Below are 19,363 nucleotides of genomic sequence, written 5' to 3'. Positions count from 1 at the left end.
AGCAAATAAACGAACACGCCTGACAAATTTTGTTGACACATAATAAATAGTGCTAAATTCATGTAAACATTCACTCAAAACCATAAAAAAAACACTTCGACAGTTTATTTTCGTATATAATTATCTCCAAAGGCAAAAAAAAATGAGAGAAAAAATTAAATAAATTAACGCGTTTCACATTATTTATTTAATTTAATCAACATATAACAGTACAATTAGCCGTTTATGTTCCTGTAAAACACTTGTGTTTCCCCTACAAACTCTATTCTTCCCTCTATTTCTTCGTAAACCGGAGACTTAAGTTGAAGATACTCAACGAAAACATCAATATCAAGACGACCAGGTTGTATGTTTTTCAAATTATCCCTTATGATAACGAAGCCATCACCACCATCTTCCAAAAAAGACGGCACTATTAATCGATACGTTTTGTTTACGTCTAAATCTTCATAAACCGGAAGTTTACACTCATTGCATCGAACTTTAACGGATTGCACACGAGATCCCATCGGTTGAGTTAGATTCGCAACTATCTTGAAACCTACAAAACATGTTTAACGTTGAAAAGGATCACGACGCACAAACTTGTGGATTAAACCTGAAATCTGTAATAAATTTACATCAGCATAAGCTCTCCCATAACTGTATGGAGTCATCATAAACTCGAACATTTCTTTGATGTATTGTCCCTCGATTTCTCCAACATCCCAGGTGTTACCAAAAGGTTGTGCCGTGATCATGTCGTTGTAGGTAATATCTAAAATTTTTCATTTTATTCGTTTTCTAACACTTTTGAACTAACAGACCTCCTTTTTCAATCGTAGTTCGCAGCCCACCAGTGTTATAAACAGCGAGAGCGGCGTATGTCCAAGAGGAGTTATCTGCAAGTTCAATATACTACTGACAGCGTGACTAATGAGTATCCGGAATGAGCGAGTGACTTACACTATAAACCATAACATCGGCAACAAAATTTCCTAATAAACATTCTGAATATCTACACATGCTTTCGTCTAAGGTAACTAAAGTACTGCCTATTACTCGATTTCCTACTGCGTCTACCTCATCCTTCCAGGGCTGCAGTTCTTGATTGATCGTGTCATCTATAAACACACAAAAATAGAAGGACAAAAAAAATCTATATATGTATGTGTTACTATTCATAATTTTATTCTCGTCCATTTTTACTTTATACTATTTTTTTTTGTATTTCTGGACTCGTGGACATAACAAATAAGAAGAAGAGATGTCTTCTACGTCGACAGTTTCACAGTTTATTTTACCGCTTTTTCAAGATGTTCAATCCCTATTTGTTATGTCCACGAGTCCCGGAATACAAAAAAAAAAGTATACGTGTTACCTTGTGGTGTATCTGTATCCAAAAATATAGGCTCTCCAGACCATTCAACACAGTCGCCACTGCTGTCATAACTAATAGTAATGTTTCCGAGATATCTGGAGTAACACGATGCTTGAACGACTAACACTGTTTTGCCATCATCGTCTCTTTGTATGATGGTTGGATAAGGACCAGCCGGTGTTGCCGGACCGGGTGCAGGTTCTGCAATCGGCAGGTTATTGACAGTTTACTCACCTTAAATAACAACGAACCTCCTGTATACAGAAAAGTATGAGAATGTGCACCAACAACTAAACCAATTTTAGAGGCAGCTGTAGCTTTCTTGGCGATTTCTTGTTCGGTGTCATACCCAGAATGAGATAAAACGATATTTGTGAAGACATTTTCTTCGTTTACTAGTCTCTCAGCTTCTGCATTAACAGATTCGGATTCGTCGTAAAATTTCAGTTTTTCGGTGTTCGAAATTTCCTAAAGTCTTTAATTACATACATGCTTGTCGCTATTGACATCATGTTTCTTACGTCAGCAGTTTTGATTATGACCCCTATGATTCCAATCTTTTTACCCTGCCTTTCCACTACCACACTTTTTTTATATATGTTCTGAATGTCGGGTTCTAAACTGTCGTCGATATTTGATACGATAACAGGAGCTTTTAAGTTTTTTATAAAAGGTACAACTCCGTGAATACCGTCATCAAATTCGTGGTTTCCTAAGACCTTGAACCACCGTTGCCAGGTTTGTCAATGGTTGCGAAATATACTCACAATTGCATCAAATGGTAATTTATTAAGAAAGTACTGAGTCACGTTCCATTTAAAAATGTTGTACCATAGAGTTCCTTGGAAATTATCTCCTCCATTTAAAAGAATGGAATCGGGATACTCGGATAAAGCTTCCGTCACAACGTCGTAGACTCTAGAAAAACCACCTATGCACTGTTCACTCTTGCAGCTCCCTCCTTCATCATTCGTTTCTTCAAATCTACAAGGGGATAGAACACAAATGGTACACCTTTATTGCAAATTCGTACCGTGCGTGAAAGTCGTTCATGTGCAAAATTGTTATGTCAAATAAATCGTCACGATTTTGAGACGAAACAGATAATCCCAAAGACAACAAAAAAAACAATAAAATAGACATTCTTATCATCGCGATTGGCACAGCTCTACTAATGATAGCGTACTACAAAACATACTAAAATGAATTGTTTAAGATTTGTAAGATAAGATAATGAAATTATAGATTATTTTTAAATCAGCAAGGACGACAAATACATGTCGTCTTGGTTTGAAATAAAAGTTGAGATTACTTATTATGAAAACAATATTTTTTCACACTTGCATTTATTTTAATTCTAGTAGTTTGCCTTGAGAAGAGTTTCGTAATATACTTTGCTTCAGTATTGAATATTAATTTGCTCTTGGTTGAATAAACTTACAATCAAGTTATTCTAGACCTGATTGAATCAAATTCTCGCTTAAATATTTTTTTATCAAATAACGAAATGACACAAACTTATCGTTAAAGGCAATTAAATAAAACACACACACGTGTACTGAATATAATTATATTTAATGATATAATACATGGTTAGGCATAGAAAAATTGAAAACGATCAAAGTCAAAACTGTTGGTCTCCTTACATGAAGAACTGGAGGATTTGGAACTTTAATATTAAAATAGTTGCCGAGTGCAATTATAAAAATACATCGTGGTCGTAGTGCTACAAAAAAGGCTTCACAAGATGTGCTAAAACAGTGCTCGCTTATGTTAATGACATTTTGACTTTAATTATAAATAAATGGTAGAATCGAAATGTTTACATAATTTCCCCATATTTTTATTTCGGTAAAACATCCGTAATTTCTATATTTGTTTTAAGTTACACTGTTTCATTACTTAACTAGACACTGTTTGGACCCTTAGTTGCCTAAAATGGACAGGTTTAATAATAAAGGGTGTCTTTACTAAATACGTGTAGTTTGCTACTCTCTAATAAATAAGCTGTTGTTGGTTTTTATCACCATCAAATAGTCTGAGACGTCACCTTAAAAGTGAATGAAGACGCAAAAAATTATTCCATTCCACAATACATGATAGCCATAAAGAGGCGCAACAACAACAAAGTTTGTTATTTCCTACAAAAGTATTTTTCTTTCGATATCTACGTATAGTGGAAAACATGTTCTTTTACGTTAGCATTTTTAATTTTGACTTCTTTAAAATTAAGAAACTGCATTGTAGTCTATATAACCCAAGCAAGCAATAAACCATTCGTGATTAAAGCACCGATACTTACTTTTGCATGACCCTATAATTTGTAACACTTATTGTAATTTTTTTTTCATAAGCTGACGATTCGTTAATTCAGAGCAAATTTACAAGTCTGATTTACTGGTCTAACTTAAGTCTTGAGCATCGTTCATCAAAGCGCAATGTGGAAAAATAATAATAATAATACTTTTGGAAGTACGTGACGTTTAGTTTCAGTCACCTGCACATACATTTATAAATACAGGTACGTAAATATGATGTTTGTAAAATATTTAAAATTTTACGTGTAACTTGGCTTGTTGGTGTATGTTTGAATGATCCGTTTCAATTGCAATAGGTAGGTATCTTTATATATTTAATTTAAAATATCAGTTGGTTTGTGTTAAAATAAAGTTTTATATGTGTGGCAAAAATTCTGGATAGAAACACTGAATGAATAAAAACATATCTATGTCTGCGAATTACTACCTACCGTTTCGGCAAAATTACGTTTTTAACAAGTAATAACTATTATACCAATATTCATTGATGTTAATATGCTTTAATTTTAAAAGAACTATGCTGCTAAAATCTATTCTATGAGACTAGATTATTATTTATAAGAAATAATTACATAAATATTTATGTACATTTACGTGTAGTTTCAATCACATTTTCATAGTAACTAGTGAAAGAATATCGAGCGAGATTTTCCACGTTAGATACATACATGGAAACGACGTTTAACTAAAATCTACATAACAAAAATAATAATTGGTGTATTACGTGGTTGTGTTATCATCTAAAAACAACAAAGTACTTTAAAACTGTTCTCCTAAACACAATAGAAATCTCATGGATCACATCAGCTTCATGATACTCGAATAATACTGATAAGAAAATTCGTACTTGGAGTTTGTTTAATTTAAGTAACAATCATTGATAAAGTCCGAAAATGTTGGGTGTTAATAAAATTTGAAGTTTATGATTTCTATTTTTAGCTGTCTTTAAAGCAAAACCTATTCAAAACGTTCTAGAAAAAAGTAAGTAATAACATAGGTTAAACACGTGTGTGTCATATGTCCAGAATTTTGTGATCACTACACAGAAATTAATTTGTTAGGCATTCTTGAAACAGTAATTACAGGAACTATGATTAAATTCTGATTCATAAAAATTGTATCCAGTTTTGAACGGTAAATATAATGTTATTTAGAAATAATAGTCATAATTGTTTCGAGCTTTCGCCGCTGATAGCCTTATCAAATGCGATAAATATATTTACGTAAGAACGACTTTCGTGAATTACTTGACAAGTTTGATTTTTTTAACACAATCAAGACCAAAATTAAAGTCTAGCTAAAACACGGATGCAACAACATTTTCTCGAATGACATCAAATTAACAATACTATCATTATTGTATGCTACGTCAAGCTAGTGTGTATACGAAAAATTTAGTCAATCGAACCGTGAGTTCCTGTAATATCAGCTAACACTACACCTAGAGAAAGTCGCTAAATTCTATCTATTTACACACTATTTAATTAGTATTTTTCAAATCCTAGATGCTTAATGCAGTTCAAAAATCGATTAATAAAAGTTTAACCAGACAAAAAAATGTACAACTATTTATACATGAGTAGCACTTACAACAATTCTCACTTCAAACATATACAGATTGTCTTTTCGGGAAATGTTGAAATTCGTTGCAGTACTTATTTAACCTAAGGCCAAGTTTCTCAAAATGCCGTGTTAACAACAGGTATAATTGAAGGTGATATATTTACATTAGATTATTAAAATACGAATACAAAATAAAATTTTGAGAAACGAGCCACATTACACGTTGCATTTTTTCTGTAATAACAAAAACAAAAGTACTGATAGGACGAACACTAAACACATACATTCTAATTTATTGCCCTGTGTTCGAATTTTTCTTAGCGACGAACATAATAAATAATAACACGTGGAAGTAGTAAAATAGTGACTTACATCTATCAAAGGAATGTCATGAGTGATATGTTTTAGTAACTTTACAGTTATGTACAATGCTTATGATTGTTCTTCTTTCTGGAAGAATATTTAATTTTCTTGTGAAAAAATATAAGCCTAAATGCGCTTATATATTTTTACAGAATAAATTAATTATACCAACAAAATATTTCCTACGTAAATTTTAATCTAACGTAATAACAAATATGCCAAAAAAAAGTCTTAAATTTAGTATTATCACATTTGTAGTATTTTAGGTACAATAATATGTTTTCTAGCAATTTTGAATACAGTAGTAAGGCAATTTTAGAGAAACGACGTGACAGATTAATTATTTAATTAGTACATTTTATTGCTCGTTTCAGACAACAGTTCCCAAACTCGAAGACACCAACTGGAAATGTTCTTGACCTGTAAAATGTTTCGTTTGTTTTATCAGCAAACACATTCCAGACCAGTCTTACTCTCGAGGTACGCAGCCAGATCATGATCATCCGATTGTAACGCTAACAGTCTTGGTGTTAGACCTCGATGGTCTGTAATGTCGAGAGCCGCTCCTCCCGCAACAAGCATGCAACAAATACTGCGCCATTTGTATGCTGCGGCTTTATGTAGAGCCGTTTGACCTCTGTATCGACAACAAAGCGAGATGAGAACACTAGTTCGGAAAATATCGAGAATAACCACGGTTGAGAAGAGGACGAACTGGAATTTCTGGCTCTACAAACTTATCACAGATGGAAAAAATTCGTTTACGTATCACTACTCCCTTCATTACTGCTAGGTAGAGTTAAAGCAAAAAAAAGACTAGTGTAGTCACAAATTAACGTTACTCGAAGAAATAAAATTCTATGGATTCACATTCACATCACTTTTGCATGTAACGTGTTGATCTAAAATAATTAGGGGAGTCAATATTTTCAATTTTCTCTTTTTACATGTAAAGACCTATGTTCCAAAAACGATTCTATACCCGGTATGTAGTTAAATAAAATAGAGGGGTTTCCTTGATTTACAATCAAAGAAATGTATAATATTTCATTGATTATTCTATTCTATCTCATGTAGATGCGTTAAATCACACGTTAAAGGACCGTCACTCCCCACATTTCACGTAACAATTTTTTCGAAAATAAAAATAGTTCTGTTAAGGTTTTACCATCTGACGACTGATTTCTTCCGGAGATTAAAGTAAACAAGATGAATTTTGGGCAGTCTGATTTTAAAATGTGTATTGCAAGACAGCGCTGTGTTTGTTTTTTAACGACATTCTAACGAGACTTCGTCACGTCAGCAATTGTTATTAATGTTATTGTTCAAAGTCAGCGTAGCGAAAATTGCCAACGGACAAAGACGACCGGGAAACGTGCATTTGGCATTCGCTAAAATCATCCCTCTAAAATATTTTCCGTTGCTTTCGCTCGGAAGGTAAAAACACCTCCGGCAACCGAAACAATCGTTCTAAACATCAGACCTAGTTGACAGCGCGACGTCCTCTTCTCGTAACATTTCGCTATACTCACAAATTTATATCTTTGATATTCAGTATTGAAGATGGAGCATATCTGATTATGTACTTTACAATATCTTTGTGGCCGTACCGGCAAGCGTAATGTAACATGGTTTGTCCCGCGGGATCTTTGGTGAGTAAGGAAAAACCTTGGCTATGCAACTCTTTTACCTGCAAAAATGTTGGTGAGTCTAACACTTATAGAAAAGTTGTTCTGTTTACTGTTTTCAGATCGCCTACTTTGGCTGCCTTCAACAGGGCCTCGTTCGGCATGTGGGAGAAGTCTCTAAAAAAAAGAAGAAACACTCGAATTAGATGCAGTTTGATTTTACACTCTAGGGTGTAAGATGTTTTGTCAAGTAAAACAGTGCACGTCCGGCTAAACTCTTACCTATAAACATTGTAAGATTCTTGAGATAAACCAAATAGTCTCTCAGTGATGCTGCATGCACAGTATTGATTTAGTGTAGAGATATGTAGAGAAAGTGTAAGAAAGAGCGTGGTAAAATAATCGTGATAACCGATTTCGATAGTCGTGTTAGGTCAAGAGGATTTATTGAAAGAACTGATCATAATTAAAGGAAATTTTATTCTAGAAACATGCTAACAAGATCTCTGATAAACTATACATTGACATGTTTTACATGCAATAGGTAAAATATTATAATAAAATTGGTCAAAGAGCCGCAGAGGCATTGGGCTAACTATATTTACAGGGATATCTAGCTTATTACATTTGAATGTGAGAAATCGAAAATTTGGAAGTAAGTATGTAGGTACCTAACTTTGCTTATTCGATTTCAATTAAAGGCTTTGTATAAAAAAAGGTTAAAGCCAAAATAAAATTTAAATACCTTCTTATTTTTACGCTAGCGTCTGGAGAAATGCGCGCTATTTGCTTTTCGCCGTTCTGCTTCTCTACCGGAATCGCTTCGCTCGGATATTCTTCGGGCGATTGCAGGATCTTCGGACTCATCGGCGGCTGATCGCTGGGCGAATCCAAACTGCCCTCGTCACTAAACAACATAAATCAGCACAAATTATTTCTTAGGTAATTATAATGACGCACCTAACGCGCATCTCAGGAATTATGTATGATGTTTGATTAATCGAGCTAGGCGACGGAGCTGCTGTTTCGTCTTCTGGAGTTTGCGGGACGGTTCCGCCTCCACATTCCAAGATGTATAAATTATCGATCGAGATATCGGAGACATAATGAAGGTTTTCTTGGGCCTTATCAATTCGGAAAAACCTTTCTGCCGTGCACGCTGAAAATAACATGTTTTGTTACGAGTTGTGAAGTTTGGATGTCACTCACAGTCCAGGAAACACCATTCGGGTGAAATTTTCTGTTGCTCTTTGCAATCCTCTATGAATTTGTTTATCAGTGACCTCAGTTGCTCCAGATCCCATACTGGATTCACCTCGATTGTACCGACGCATATTGCTGAAGAATTATTTCCGTTAACACCACGAAATAACGAGCGACGAAGTCATCATCCACTCACCTGCTTGAGCTAAAAGATCCTTGTCGTAATGATGCTGTTCATAGTCGGCCATGCTAATTCTATGAACACATATTTTGAGATTGTCTAGGGCGGTTTGCGTTACGTTGGGCTTGCCACATTTTCTCTTTGCTAACATTGGGGCTTTATTCAATAACGACAACGTTATGATCGACGGGTTTAATTTGCAGGCTTCCCCATCTACTTGCATTGGTATGGTCTTGGATGTGACAATTTTCGCTGACTTGCACTGGGTTATGCACGTGCCATGACCTCCAGCTTGAAGTAGAGGCTGTAAGAAACCGATTCAACGAATAAGCGATTTCAAACTTGTAAAATGAACCGTACAAAAGGAAATGTGCATATCCCTAAACTTACTCACAAGCTGATATGTTGTCAAACCGACGACTTCGATGAGACCATCGTCGGTGCTCGGCTCTGATGTACCCATAGATCTGTTCCATGGTCTTGTCCCTCCACCGTAACTATATGGAAAAATCGTTACCACGACTTCAATTCATACAAATTAGTTTACCTTGGAATGTTCAAAAACACTATGGCGTGTACTTTCAGTTCTTTCAGTTTCGGTGTTAAATCTTTTCCGTCGCATTCTAGAGTGACAAAATCAGCTAAACCTTTCCATTTACGTTTGAGTAAATCCTTGCCCCCCATCTGGCCATAAAACATCTTGTTTCTTAATCTAGAGTTGAATTTTTCTGGGTGAGCTTCTGTAACGCGAGAACCGTACTAAGTAAATTGCTCTTTCATAATTAATACACCGCTAACCTCGAGCTTCGTGGAATTCTAAGGCAATGTGAGCATCGACACCTAATGAATAGTAATTATTTACAACGTTGAGAGGCAAATTATCTTTGCCACTTTCGTTAGCTTCTGCGTTTGGGTTCTTTTCGACTTCCAAAGACCATCTATCTAATAACACGGTTTCGCTGCCACTAACATTGGAGAGGATCTTGGAAATAGGTTCGTCGGTGTAGCCCTATAAAGTTTAACGAAATTACGAGAAATTTAAGTAAAGTCATTACGCTTGGATTAGATGCAATAGAGCCAAGAAGCAAATGTTTATATTCAGTACCGTGTAATATGTGCTTTTATAAAACTTAAATATACACATTTACAAAGCACTACTGACAAAAGTCCAAGTTTAATTGATTTAGTTTAAGTAACTTCAGAGGGATTTCTAAGTATAGTGACACAATTAAATTAAAACTTTAGATTATAACTCTAATGCAAACTATGCCGCAAAATATACAACATCGACCGGTCCTACAACAAGTGCCGAGTAACTATTAATGTTTGGGATTTTTTTGTCAAGTTGGTGAGATATTTAAAATTTTATAACGGCATACTTGATTGTCAAAGTGTCTTTTATGACAGTTGAAATCGTCTCAACCAATCAACACGTTTGTTAGGCGTGCTCATGTCAAAATTGACAACTGTGAACGGACGTATTAGCAATAATTCAGAACTGCCAGCACAAAAATTTGCTTTGATCATTAATAGTCGCCCGTATTTCTGAATGAATCACGACGACTTGACGTTTTTAGGAAACAAAATTATGTAGTATGAAAGGAGCGGAACTTACTGGCGAAGTATATGGTAATGATTACTTATTTTGAGATTTTAAGGAAAAAAAAAAAAAAATAGGTGCGGATCCTGACTTTGTGAACGTGCGCTCTGAAGTTGCGTATATTTTAAGGTAAGTAAGTTCATTGCATTGTTTTCACTATTCTCTGCATATATAAATAATAAATGTATGGACAGAACCCACAGTTCAGAAACTAAATTTTACGAAGGCGCTCGAACGAGCAAGTTGTTTTTTTTTTAACGAAGGAGCAAATTTGTAATCTTTCGAGCGATCATTTCAGAATTACGAAATCATCGATATTTGTTTTCAAAGTAAGTTCAAGTTTTTTAATACTTAATAAAAGAGAGAATATACTACTATAACAATTATTAATATTTAAAAAAAGAGAGAAAACGAGAATATAATACTGTAAACATTATAACTAATTACTTAAAAAATGGTCGAAGTTATGTCGACAGAACTTCCCTCGCACCCAATAAATACCGCTTCGTTGAAAAATTATAAAATTTGATTTTGCGATTTTTGTTCTTTTATCTCTATAGTGTAAAAATTAGTGGGGTAAATAACTCCAAAAAATGGAAAGACGGAAAATTGAAAAATCGGAATATCGAAAAATCGAAACTTCGAAAAACTGAAGAATGGGATTAAAAATTTAAAAAGTCCAAAAGTAAATAAAATTGAAACGTCTAAAAACTGAATAATAAAAAAATTGAAAACTCGAAAATTTAAAAAAATGGCAAAATCTAAATTTTGAAAAATCCACGAATTGAAAAATTTGGAGATCGAAAAGGAAACAAATTGAAAATTCTAATAGTGAAAAATTAAAATGATGGATGAATCAAATATTCGCAAATCGAGAATCGGAAAAACGAAAAATCCAAGAATCGAAATATAGAAAAAACGACATATTGAAAGTGGAAAAATCCAAAATTCTGAAATCGAAAAATCGAAAATTCTAAATTTAAAAAATTCAGATATCGAAATAAAAAAAAATCCGAAAATCGAACAATTGGAAAACCGAGAAATTAAAAAATCGAAACAGAAAAATTTAATAATCGAGAAATCGACAAACCGAAAAATCTGTAATTAAAATATGGAAAAACTGAAAAATCTAGAAATGGAAAAACTTCCAAAATTGAAGTGTTGAAAGTTGAGAAATCGATAATTTGAAAATCGAGAAACCGAAAATTTTTAAATATGTATTGAAAACCGGACAAGTCGAGATATAGAAAATTCCAAAAATCGAAAAACTGGAATATTAAAAAATTAAAAAATCGAAAAGCCGAAAAATTTTAAATTCGATAAATTGAGAAAACGAAAAATTGTACAATCTTTCATACGGATAAGGGATTTATGAACCACAAGTGCCGGAGTATCTTGTTTCATAAAATTTACTAATGTAAATTTTGGAGGCGACGTCACCTATTGTCGGTGGTGACGATTAGCCAAATTTTTGTTTGGCGTTTTACCATCTACACGGTAATCCTAATACACATATAAAATTTGACAACGATCGGTTTAGTAGTTTCGGAGATTATGTGTCTAATAAAAATCGACATAGACGCCAGCCAGCCAGACAGACAGACAGACAGACGGAAACGGGAGACCAAATTTTTCGTACGCTTGAGTTCATGAAATCTCGAGAAAACATAAAAGTAGACAGTCGGCTGATGGACTCGATTACAACTTCCTTTAGCTTACGCTAGAGAAGAATTAAAAAAAAAAAAAAAATAAAACATCATTCTTACAAACATAACATATTTTTACTAAGTAGTATTTCAATAATACGACTCAAACTGTGCGAAAATGACTTAAAATAAAACGACTCCCACCAAGTCAAGATTAAAGTACGACAACTTTTATTGAATAAAACAAGGGATAGGTTTCCTAAGACTTCTTGAGTTATTCTTATTCACAATATATCCTGCCAAAATTTCGTAACGTGCTGCTGTAGGTATATATATACACACACACACACAGGTTACAGACGTTTGTAATCAGTCGGCCATTTCAACAAATATAGGTTTCTAAGGTAATTTTGAGTTATGTTAAATTTGCTATTTACTTAAAAAAACAACTGAAAATAAAATCAGATGCGCGACCATTTAGTTTCCTCACTTTATATAACAAATTTATTAAAGTTCGCTATCAGTCCACACAAAAAACTACGTGTATGTACTTATAAATAATATTCTCACCCCGCCCCATCCTAATGCTCTGGCCAGATCATTTCCTGTTCCAAGAGGAAGCACCCCAACGGCAGGAGCAGGAGAAATACCAATTTGGTCGATAACACTCAACACCCAACCAACGGTTCCGTCCCCGCCGCAGGCAAGAACTCGTAGGTTGGGTACTTTCTTGAACATTTCGAGCCCCATCTTGGGACCGCCCTGTGTTAGATCGAACACCTGTCTCGGATTCAACAACCACTGGAATTTCTGGAGCAGCTTGGAGCCTTGATTACCTCCAGACTTCGGATTAATGAACACTATGACGGGGGTGACGTTGGTCGACGGGATCGGCTTGATAGCGAACGTCCTCTGTTCCTTATCCTGAAGATAGACAAAGAAATAGTTGATTCAAAACAGAAATTTACCGAAGCGATTTTACGTGGTCGGCGACCTTTGCAAAATTTCCAGAAACGAATCAAGTAAAGAAAGGTTCTGACGTGGGCGTCTAATTTTTCTTTATTGTTTCATTCTTTGACGGAGACCGCAACGGTGTAGTTTGAAAAGACTGCGTACTATTCATGGATTCCAATTAATCTTTCTGACAGTCGCGGATTGATTAATTTGAACGATATCGAATTACTTTCAGCGATATTTCTTCGACTGGACAGTGATCGTTTCCTCTTTTCACATTACAAACCTTATTATGTTTCATCTGAATAACAATAGTCGATGAACCAATTATGGCTACTTTATCCAAAATTGAACAGTATATCTAATTACTAGAAGTGTGACAATATTTGGTCATATGTTTTATTTAATTACGATCACAGATTACGATACTCCACAACGTAAACACATCTAATTTGCAACTGTCTAGAATATTAACTTCAATCAGTCTCGACAGATTGGTGCAAAATTGGAAGTTCTTTAATTTAATTAAGGAGGCTGAAAAGTTTGAACAACTTTTTAATTTCAGTTCCAACAGAATGATCATTAAGGACAACTCTCCGACGCAACCGGACAGTCTAAAATAATATTTACTATTAAAGGTTTCTTGTACTCCACGAGCAACGATTCTTCTTTTTATTTTAACAGATGCACATATCGTAAATAGTGGCAAATTTATGTAAAGGTCCATATGTAGAAAATGACAGCAAAAAGAATTAATAACAATAACAATTTCATTAAAAAAATTCATCGAAGTTGTAGAAATCATTTTCAATTAAACACCTCTTAAGCATTATCTTTAGTATTTTCGTGAACTAGACTAAGCTAAAAGAACGAAATGGGTTAACTAAAATACAAACCTTATTTTGAGAAGTCTCAAATCGGACATTTAAATTCCCGAAAATGATTATATGTTGTTATTTTACCAAAGTTACCAATAGAAGATCTATATACGGTTATGATTATTATATTATTTATCGTGACAACAGCCATTTCACAATGTGTACAGTAGATCTCCACTCAAAAAGATTTACATCTTTTTTACATGTACCCAAATTCCGACACCATCATGACTTCTTGTGGGTTTACGATAATAAGAAATTAGATTACAATTATCAATAAATAAATTAGTGTGTGGAAATGGAAAAATTCTGTATTTTCTGTGAACGTGGTGGGTGTCGTTGACAACTCCGCTGCTGCTAGAGCCATCGAGTTTGTCAAATTATCAAACTTTTGTTTGGCGAACTCGTTATTCCAGGGAACATCCGTTATTATCAATAAAAGCTCTCCGACTGCGCATTTTGGGTTGACAGAATGCCCCAGAGTACAAAACCCATTTAAATAAAAGGTGTCAATTACTGAAGCTTCCCTCAGCAACGTAAAATGTACCTTAATGTCCAATAATTGCAACCGAAGGGAGATGCGGACCGTGTCGCTGAGCCAGCAAATTTGATTTGCTTGTAAATATGTCTTTGTAGAGACAAACGAAAAAGTTTTTCCTATTTTGCACACTAACGTGACAGAAAAATCTGCTTCATGAGTTCACAAAAATCAGTTGTCGCTAACAAAAATACCTAAATAAATAAAAATGAACATTAGATTACATTGTTTACTAAACTTGACAGAGTATTAAAAATAAAACTCATTTTTAGGACAATACGAGTTTTCTGTTGAGTAGAGGTACCTATCTGATTTCATAAAGCATCAGTGTATGTATGTAGGTAGGTACTAAAGCAACTTTTCTTGAAAGCGGATTATACATATAATGAAGTGGTTTGTCTGCCTTCATCATATTTTGAGACGCAAGCAAAACTATCGTCGCAGCGACATTTTACCCTAATAAAATCAAATAATCCAGTGGTGGAGCAGTATCAAACACCACAACAAAGTGACGTAACCTTTGAAGTAACTCGACTGAAATGGCGAAACAAAAGCCAAACATCAGCGTGTGGGGGCGTTATTATCATAATTCGTACGGTTTTCCTGCTTCTTCATTTAAATTATACGTACGCCTAAATACCGTCAAATTGAGTCTATTTAAATAATAAAGACAACGACTGTCGCTGACCCCAGTTATTCAGACCAATGCCAATGTTGATCTTCTATGTTTGTTAGCTTTAAGTGAACTTATTTCGTTACACTTTCTGCTATATGTATTTGTATATGTACTTGTTTAACGTTTTATTTCTTTAATTCTTAATCGGCCCGAATAATGAATGTGTGATATTACATCCAATAACCACAAAACTTCCATAACATGAAAGAATTTTTTTTATGTATAAAATTTGCCCGCCAGAATCTTATTCAACAAATTAATGAAATGAGGAAGATAAGTAACCAAAATCGTCGTATGCTTACAGAATAAATATTTTGCATAGTTTTATAAATTAAACAAAATACATACTTTATCTCTAATTTTTCTTTTACTGGAAGCCCGTTTCTTTGGAGATTTTCTCAGACTTGATTTGAAACTTCCTCTTCGAGGTAATTTCACAATCCATGAAGGAGGAACCACTATACTGCTGTGAACACCTAGAAAAATAACGCCGGAAAAGATATAAATGTTAAGTATATAAATAACTTAAAAAAAAAAGAATTACACCGAGAATTGTGTATACGCCAATAATATGTAGGTATTTTCATACGTATTTTGAAGGACTTATGTGAAGTATTTATTTTACGACTTGTAATGATCGAGTTGCCAATTATTCGTAAACAAGTTCGTTTGGATGAGTTTAAAATGAGTGAGTAAATAGTAAATTGAAAGAACATCTCTGGAAAGAACTCTTTTCAAAATTTCAATTAAATAAATATGTTTCCTACTCCAAGAAAGAACAGAATCTACTTGTTTATCTCAAATAGCTATAATTTGACGGTTTATTTGGTCCCGTGATTTTCACATAGGTAGTATAATTCAAACATTAATGACTTACCTAAATTGCATTCTTCTCCTATTCGTTGAATATTGAAGCAAGTTTCCTTGTTGTGGTAAGCAGCTTTACACCACGAACAACTAATGGCAACAATTTCTTTAGAACTAAAAGATAATTTCGACTGGAATGACTGCAAAAAACAATAGACACTTTAGGTTGAAAAATTTGTAACAAGCAAATCTAAAAAATATGAATGCAATGATAAATCACAAGTAAAAACCCATTATATTTTGCACATTTTGGGTAGAATTTATTCGCCAAAATTTTGAGATGACGTCATCAAATTTTTGAGGGGAATAACGAGATTTTGATTAACAATTTACCATGCCTACAATAACTTTCAACGTCTGCAAGATTTCAAAGTATTCAGTTTTGCAATTCTTGATTTATTCAATAAAATAAATTGACTGATCCATTAATGTTTTTTGAGTGGCCCTGTATAAGCAAATCTAAAAAATGAGGTTTTTAATTTGATCAATAAAAAATTGGTCGAAGGCTATAAGTATAGTCCGACAAATCCAGCTCTTTAAAAAAATTATACAATTTGATTTTACGATTTTCGTTTTGTGATAACCGCTGTAAAGTACAAACCAGAGGCATAAATAACACCCCTTGTCCTTCAGCAGTAGGTAATAGGAATCTGAAACTGAAGTGTTTATTTATGTTTATACATCGAAATAATGTCACGTAGACGTTAGTTTGATTTGAATGAGTTTGTCTTCTCAAAACAGGACTCAAATTATTAATTAAACCACAATCGAACAAAATGTTTTGAATATTATACCGGGCATTTTTTTAAAAACTGAACATAGGCCTATGTTCAGTTTTAAAACGACGCAGTCAATTGCAACGGTAATGCAACCAACATTACAACAACTCCATTGCGTTGACAGCGTCGTTTTAAGACTGAACATAGGCCTATGTTCAGTTTTTAAAAAATTGCTCGGTATAAAGACGTGCGTATTCTTCACATTTGCGAGAAAATTTTTACTTTTCTATTTTCGATACTCTAATTTGCAATTTTTCAATTTTTATATTACTCAAGTCTTTAGACTTTTCTTTTTTCTTTTTACTTTTCGACTTCTCAAATTTTAAATTCCATTGACTTTTTCGATTTTTCAATTTTTTTGCTTTCCGTTTTTACATGTTTTTACGGGTTTTTACTTAATAGAGTTACAAAACAAAAATCGCAAAATCGAATTTTATAATTTTTCAAAGAAAATATACAAATTTTTGGTAAACATCTTCCTTTTTGCGCATAGTCGCGAAATCTTTTGTAAAATCTAAGAAAGAAAAAGAAAATTTGTCACTGTAATTGTTCGAAAGAATCAAAAACTCGTACTCCAGCATTTATTGTACTACACATTTTTGTTCAATTAATACGTACTCCTGGACCCAATGAGGTCTCAAAGTTTCTAAATTTGTGGAGGCACAGTAATGATGACCTTTGCTTATTTTTTCCTTGCTAAAAGTTTCACGTTTTCGTTAAAAACAGGCGCGTCTACCAAAAAAATACGCCATGCAAAAGACTTTACAACATTAAATGTTCTTAAATATTTAATATCCAAGAAGTTGAGAAATTCGGTGTTCTTTGTGCAGAAGTTTTACTAAAACTTTATAATATACCTACGTATGCCGTACTAGGAATTAATTACCTAAATCGAATCTCAGTATTGCAGCTCAAACTGTTTGAGAGTTAATTTAACAAAACTTCTTCGAAATGGTCAGTTTCACTCTAACACGCCGTAAATTTATTAAAGCTATGTCTCTCTCTTAGAGATCTTCACGACTTAAAAAATTAACACTTCATCGGTCCACAATCCCAGCAACCCTCGTAATTTCAAGCGAAAACTAGCACTGGTCGGTCCAATTTCGTTCGGAGATAAATAATTTGCGGTAGTGTGTGTTTTTCTTGACAAGAGCAAGTAAATTAGACGATTCCAACTCGTCCTAAATAATAACGACCACTGACCCAGCTTCTGCCCTCACCTTTCCACACTGCCGACATTTTCCTTTTTCCGACCGTCTGTGCACCCAGTGGTGATGGATGGAGGTCTGTTCTCTGTACTGCCTCACTCCCACGTCACGAAACGTAGGCTTGCATGTAAAACGCATCTTATCCATCAGGATTCCTATGCAGTTTTGGTGCGCCACCACGTTGCAGGCCGAACATTTCATCCGGGCTCCGTGTTTCTGAAAAACGGGTCGATTTTTTATGACTTCATGGCGGCCCAAGCAACATTTTTTTTTACTGGAAGTCATAACATTTTGAAAGGTGCTTTGCGTGATTAAAAAATTCCAATTTTGGCAGAAAACAAGACGTAATACAAAAAATGAGAACTGTACGATTATGACTTCATTTTAATGAAGTACCTTTCATACATGTTTGCTACTTGAGCATCCTGCTAATATTTTACAGGCATTAAATACACTGAAAAACGTTTTAATAACCTAATAATACTTACCGTACAGTCCAGGTCACCACTGTAACAAAAATCTCCAGAAACTGAAGTAGGAACCCATAAATGATCACCATTGGTTGCAGCTTCACTCCAGTCGGGTGTGCTTCGCAAAACTCTCTCACCGACATCGCCAACAAGTTTTCTGAAGAAAAAAAACAAGGTTTCAATTCGTATATTTTGGAACTTAAAAATAAAATATGAAAATGTGGTAACGCAGTAAATTGCACAGTTAAAAGAAAATACTTGGGAAAATGCATTCAGATTTAATTCGTTCATAATTCTTTTCAAGACAATGGTTAAATATTTTGACTAAAATTTTAAGGTAAATTTACTCAAATAATAACCGATATGTATTTGTTTATATGTAATAAGGTGGCACATACGCACGAACGATGCTAGCTGATAATTTAAATCGATAAATTTAATTAATACCCTGTTTAAAGCTCTTATAAACGTACCGAGTATTATTATGGCTCATTAGTATTTTGCGGACGGTTGACGATATGAGATATGGCTTGTCAAACATCAATTACATTGGGAATCGATTTTCAAACCCATATTCTGCAAAAATTCAGTACTCATGATTGTATGAGTCATTTTTCACGACAATAGCTTAACCGCCACACTTCAGGAATAAATGCAGTAGAAATACTGTAACAATTATTTACCTCGACTTTTTTGTTCACGAATGAGTGAATATTATAATAAACATTTTACGAATACAAATAATACATTTTAATATTGAAATTACTTTGTCGTCATCACATTAGAGAAAATTAAGAAACAGAAAAGTTTCTATTTGTAATAAGGTAGGGCGCTAATAAACTTTATATCAGCCAAATGGAAATTTGGAGTGAATATTTTAATATTTAATTTGTGAATTACGAATTTCTTGAGAAAATAAACACAACGAATTTTGCACGCATTACAGCACTGCAGCTTTAGTTGAATTAATTCAATGTTTTTTCTGTTCGTAATATTTAGGACATTAGTACATATCTGGTTCATTATTTTTTGGTGTAGGCAAAGTGGAGGCATTTAAAATTAGTTTAAATGTAAGGAAGTTGATATGTGGCGAAAATGTGTCAAGTGTTTGGTTTCATGCAGACCGACGAT

The 19,363-nt window shown here is 33.9% G+C and overlaps 2 protein-coding genes across 3 annotated transcripts in view; both read right to left on the bottom strand.

Moving 5' to 3' along the window:
* Positions 1–168: 168 nt before the first annotated feature.
* On the bottom strand, positions 169–2,555 carry LOC135128760 (apyrase-like). The gene is made up of 9 exons (XM_064055825.1): positions 2,394–2,555; positions 2,128–2,344; positions 1,882–2,079; positions 1,612–1,828; positions 1,361–1,561; positions 946–1,103; positions 807–897; positions 599–757; positions 169–541 (listed from the first exon to the last, which is right to left on the bottom strand). Exons 1-9 carry the CDS (start codon positions 2,510–2,512, stop codon positions 216–218), a joined length of 1,686 nt encoding a protein of 561 aa, XP_063911895.1. The 5' UTR covers positions 2,513–2,555; the 3' UTR covers positions 169–215.
* A 359-nt stretch (positions 2,556–2,914) lies between these two features.
* Rdga (retinal degeneration A) overlaps positions 2,915–19,363 on the bottom strand; it is a 66,093-nt gene continuing 49,644 nt past the window's right edge. The window contains exons 5-21 of one of the 2 annotated variants that reach the window (XM_064055822.1): positions 18,251–18,389; positions 17,775–17,978; positions 15,786–15,915; positions 15,257–15,384; positions 12,433–12,786; positions 9,415–9,625; positions 9,164–9,356; positions 9,011–9,113; positions 8,632–8,920; positions 8,442–8,570; positions 8,193–8,391; positions 7,978–8,139; positions 7,515–7,565; positions 7,346–7,409; positions 7,137–7,294; positions 6,078–6,241; positions 2,915–6,024 (exon numbers count right to left, since the gene is read on the bottom strand). In XM_064055822.1, the coding sequence (XP_063911892.1) occupies positions 5,975–6,024; positions 6,078–6,241; positions 7,137–7,294; positions 7,346–7,409; positions 7,515–7,565; positions 7,978–8,139; positions 8,193–8,391; positions 8,442–8,570; positions 8,632–8,920; positions 9,011–9,113; positions 9,164–9,356; positions 9,415–9,625; positions 12,433–12,786; positions 15,257–15,384; positions 15,786–15,915; positions 17,775–17,978; positions 18,251–18,389 (2,728 nt within the window). In that variant the 3' untranslated portion in view covers positions 2,915–5,974. The remainder of the gene's footprint in view (positions 6,025–6,077; positions 6,242–7,136; positions 7,295–7,345; positions 7,410–7,514; positions 7,566–7,977; positions 8,140–8,192; positions 8,392–8,441; positions 8,571–8,631; positions 8,921–9,010; positions 9,114–9,163; positions 9,357–9,414; positions 9,626–12,432; positions 12,787–15,256; positions 15,385–15,785; positions 15,916–17,774; positions 17,979–18,250; positions 18,390–19,363) is intronic. The other variant, XM_064055823.1, reaches the window with a different exon arrangement.

Source organism: Zophobas morio, unplaced genomic scaffold (genome assembly GCF_036711695.1).
Source record: "Zophobas morio isolate AGI-343-1 ecotype UQ-CSIRO unplaced genomic scaffold, CSIRO_AGI_Zmor_V1 ptg000014l, whole genome shotgun sequence".
NCBI classification, from domain to species: domain Eukaryota; kingdom Metazoa; phylum Arthropoda; class Insecta; order Coleoptera; family Tenebrionidae; genus Zophobas; species Zophobas morio.
This window is presented reverse-complemented; position numbering and strand designations above follow the sequence as displayed.

What these genes read in the sequence shown, in the direction of transcription:
- LOC135128760 (XM_064055825.1), bottom strand. Translation starts at nt 2,512, where the DNA reads ATGATAAGAATGTCTATTTTATTGTTTTTTTTGTTGTCTTTGGGATTA. An exon ending in ATGAACGACTTTCACGCACG is followed by an intron (nt 2,345 to 2,393) that starts GTACGAATTTGC and finishes ATCCCCTTGTAG; the next exon opens with ATTTGAAGAAACGAATGATG. An exon ending in GGATACAGATACACCACAAG is followed by an intron (nt 1,104 to 1,360) that starts GTAACACGTATA and finishes GTGTGTTTATAG; the next exon opens with ATGACACGATCAATCAAGAA.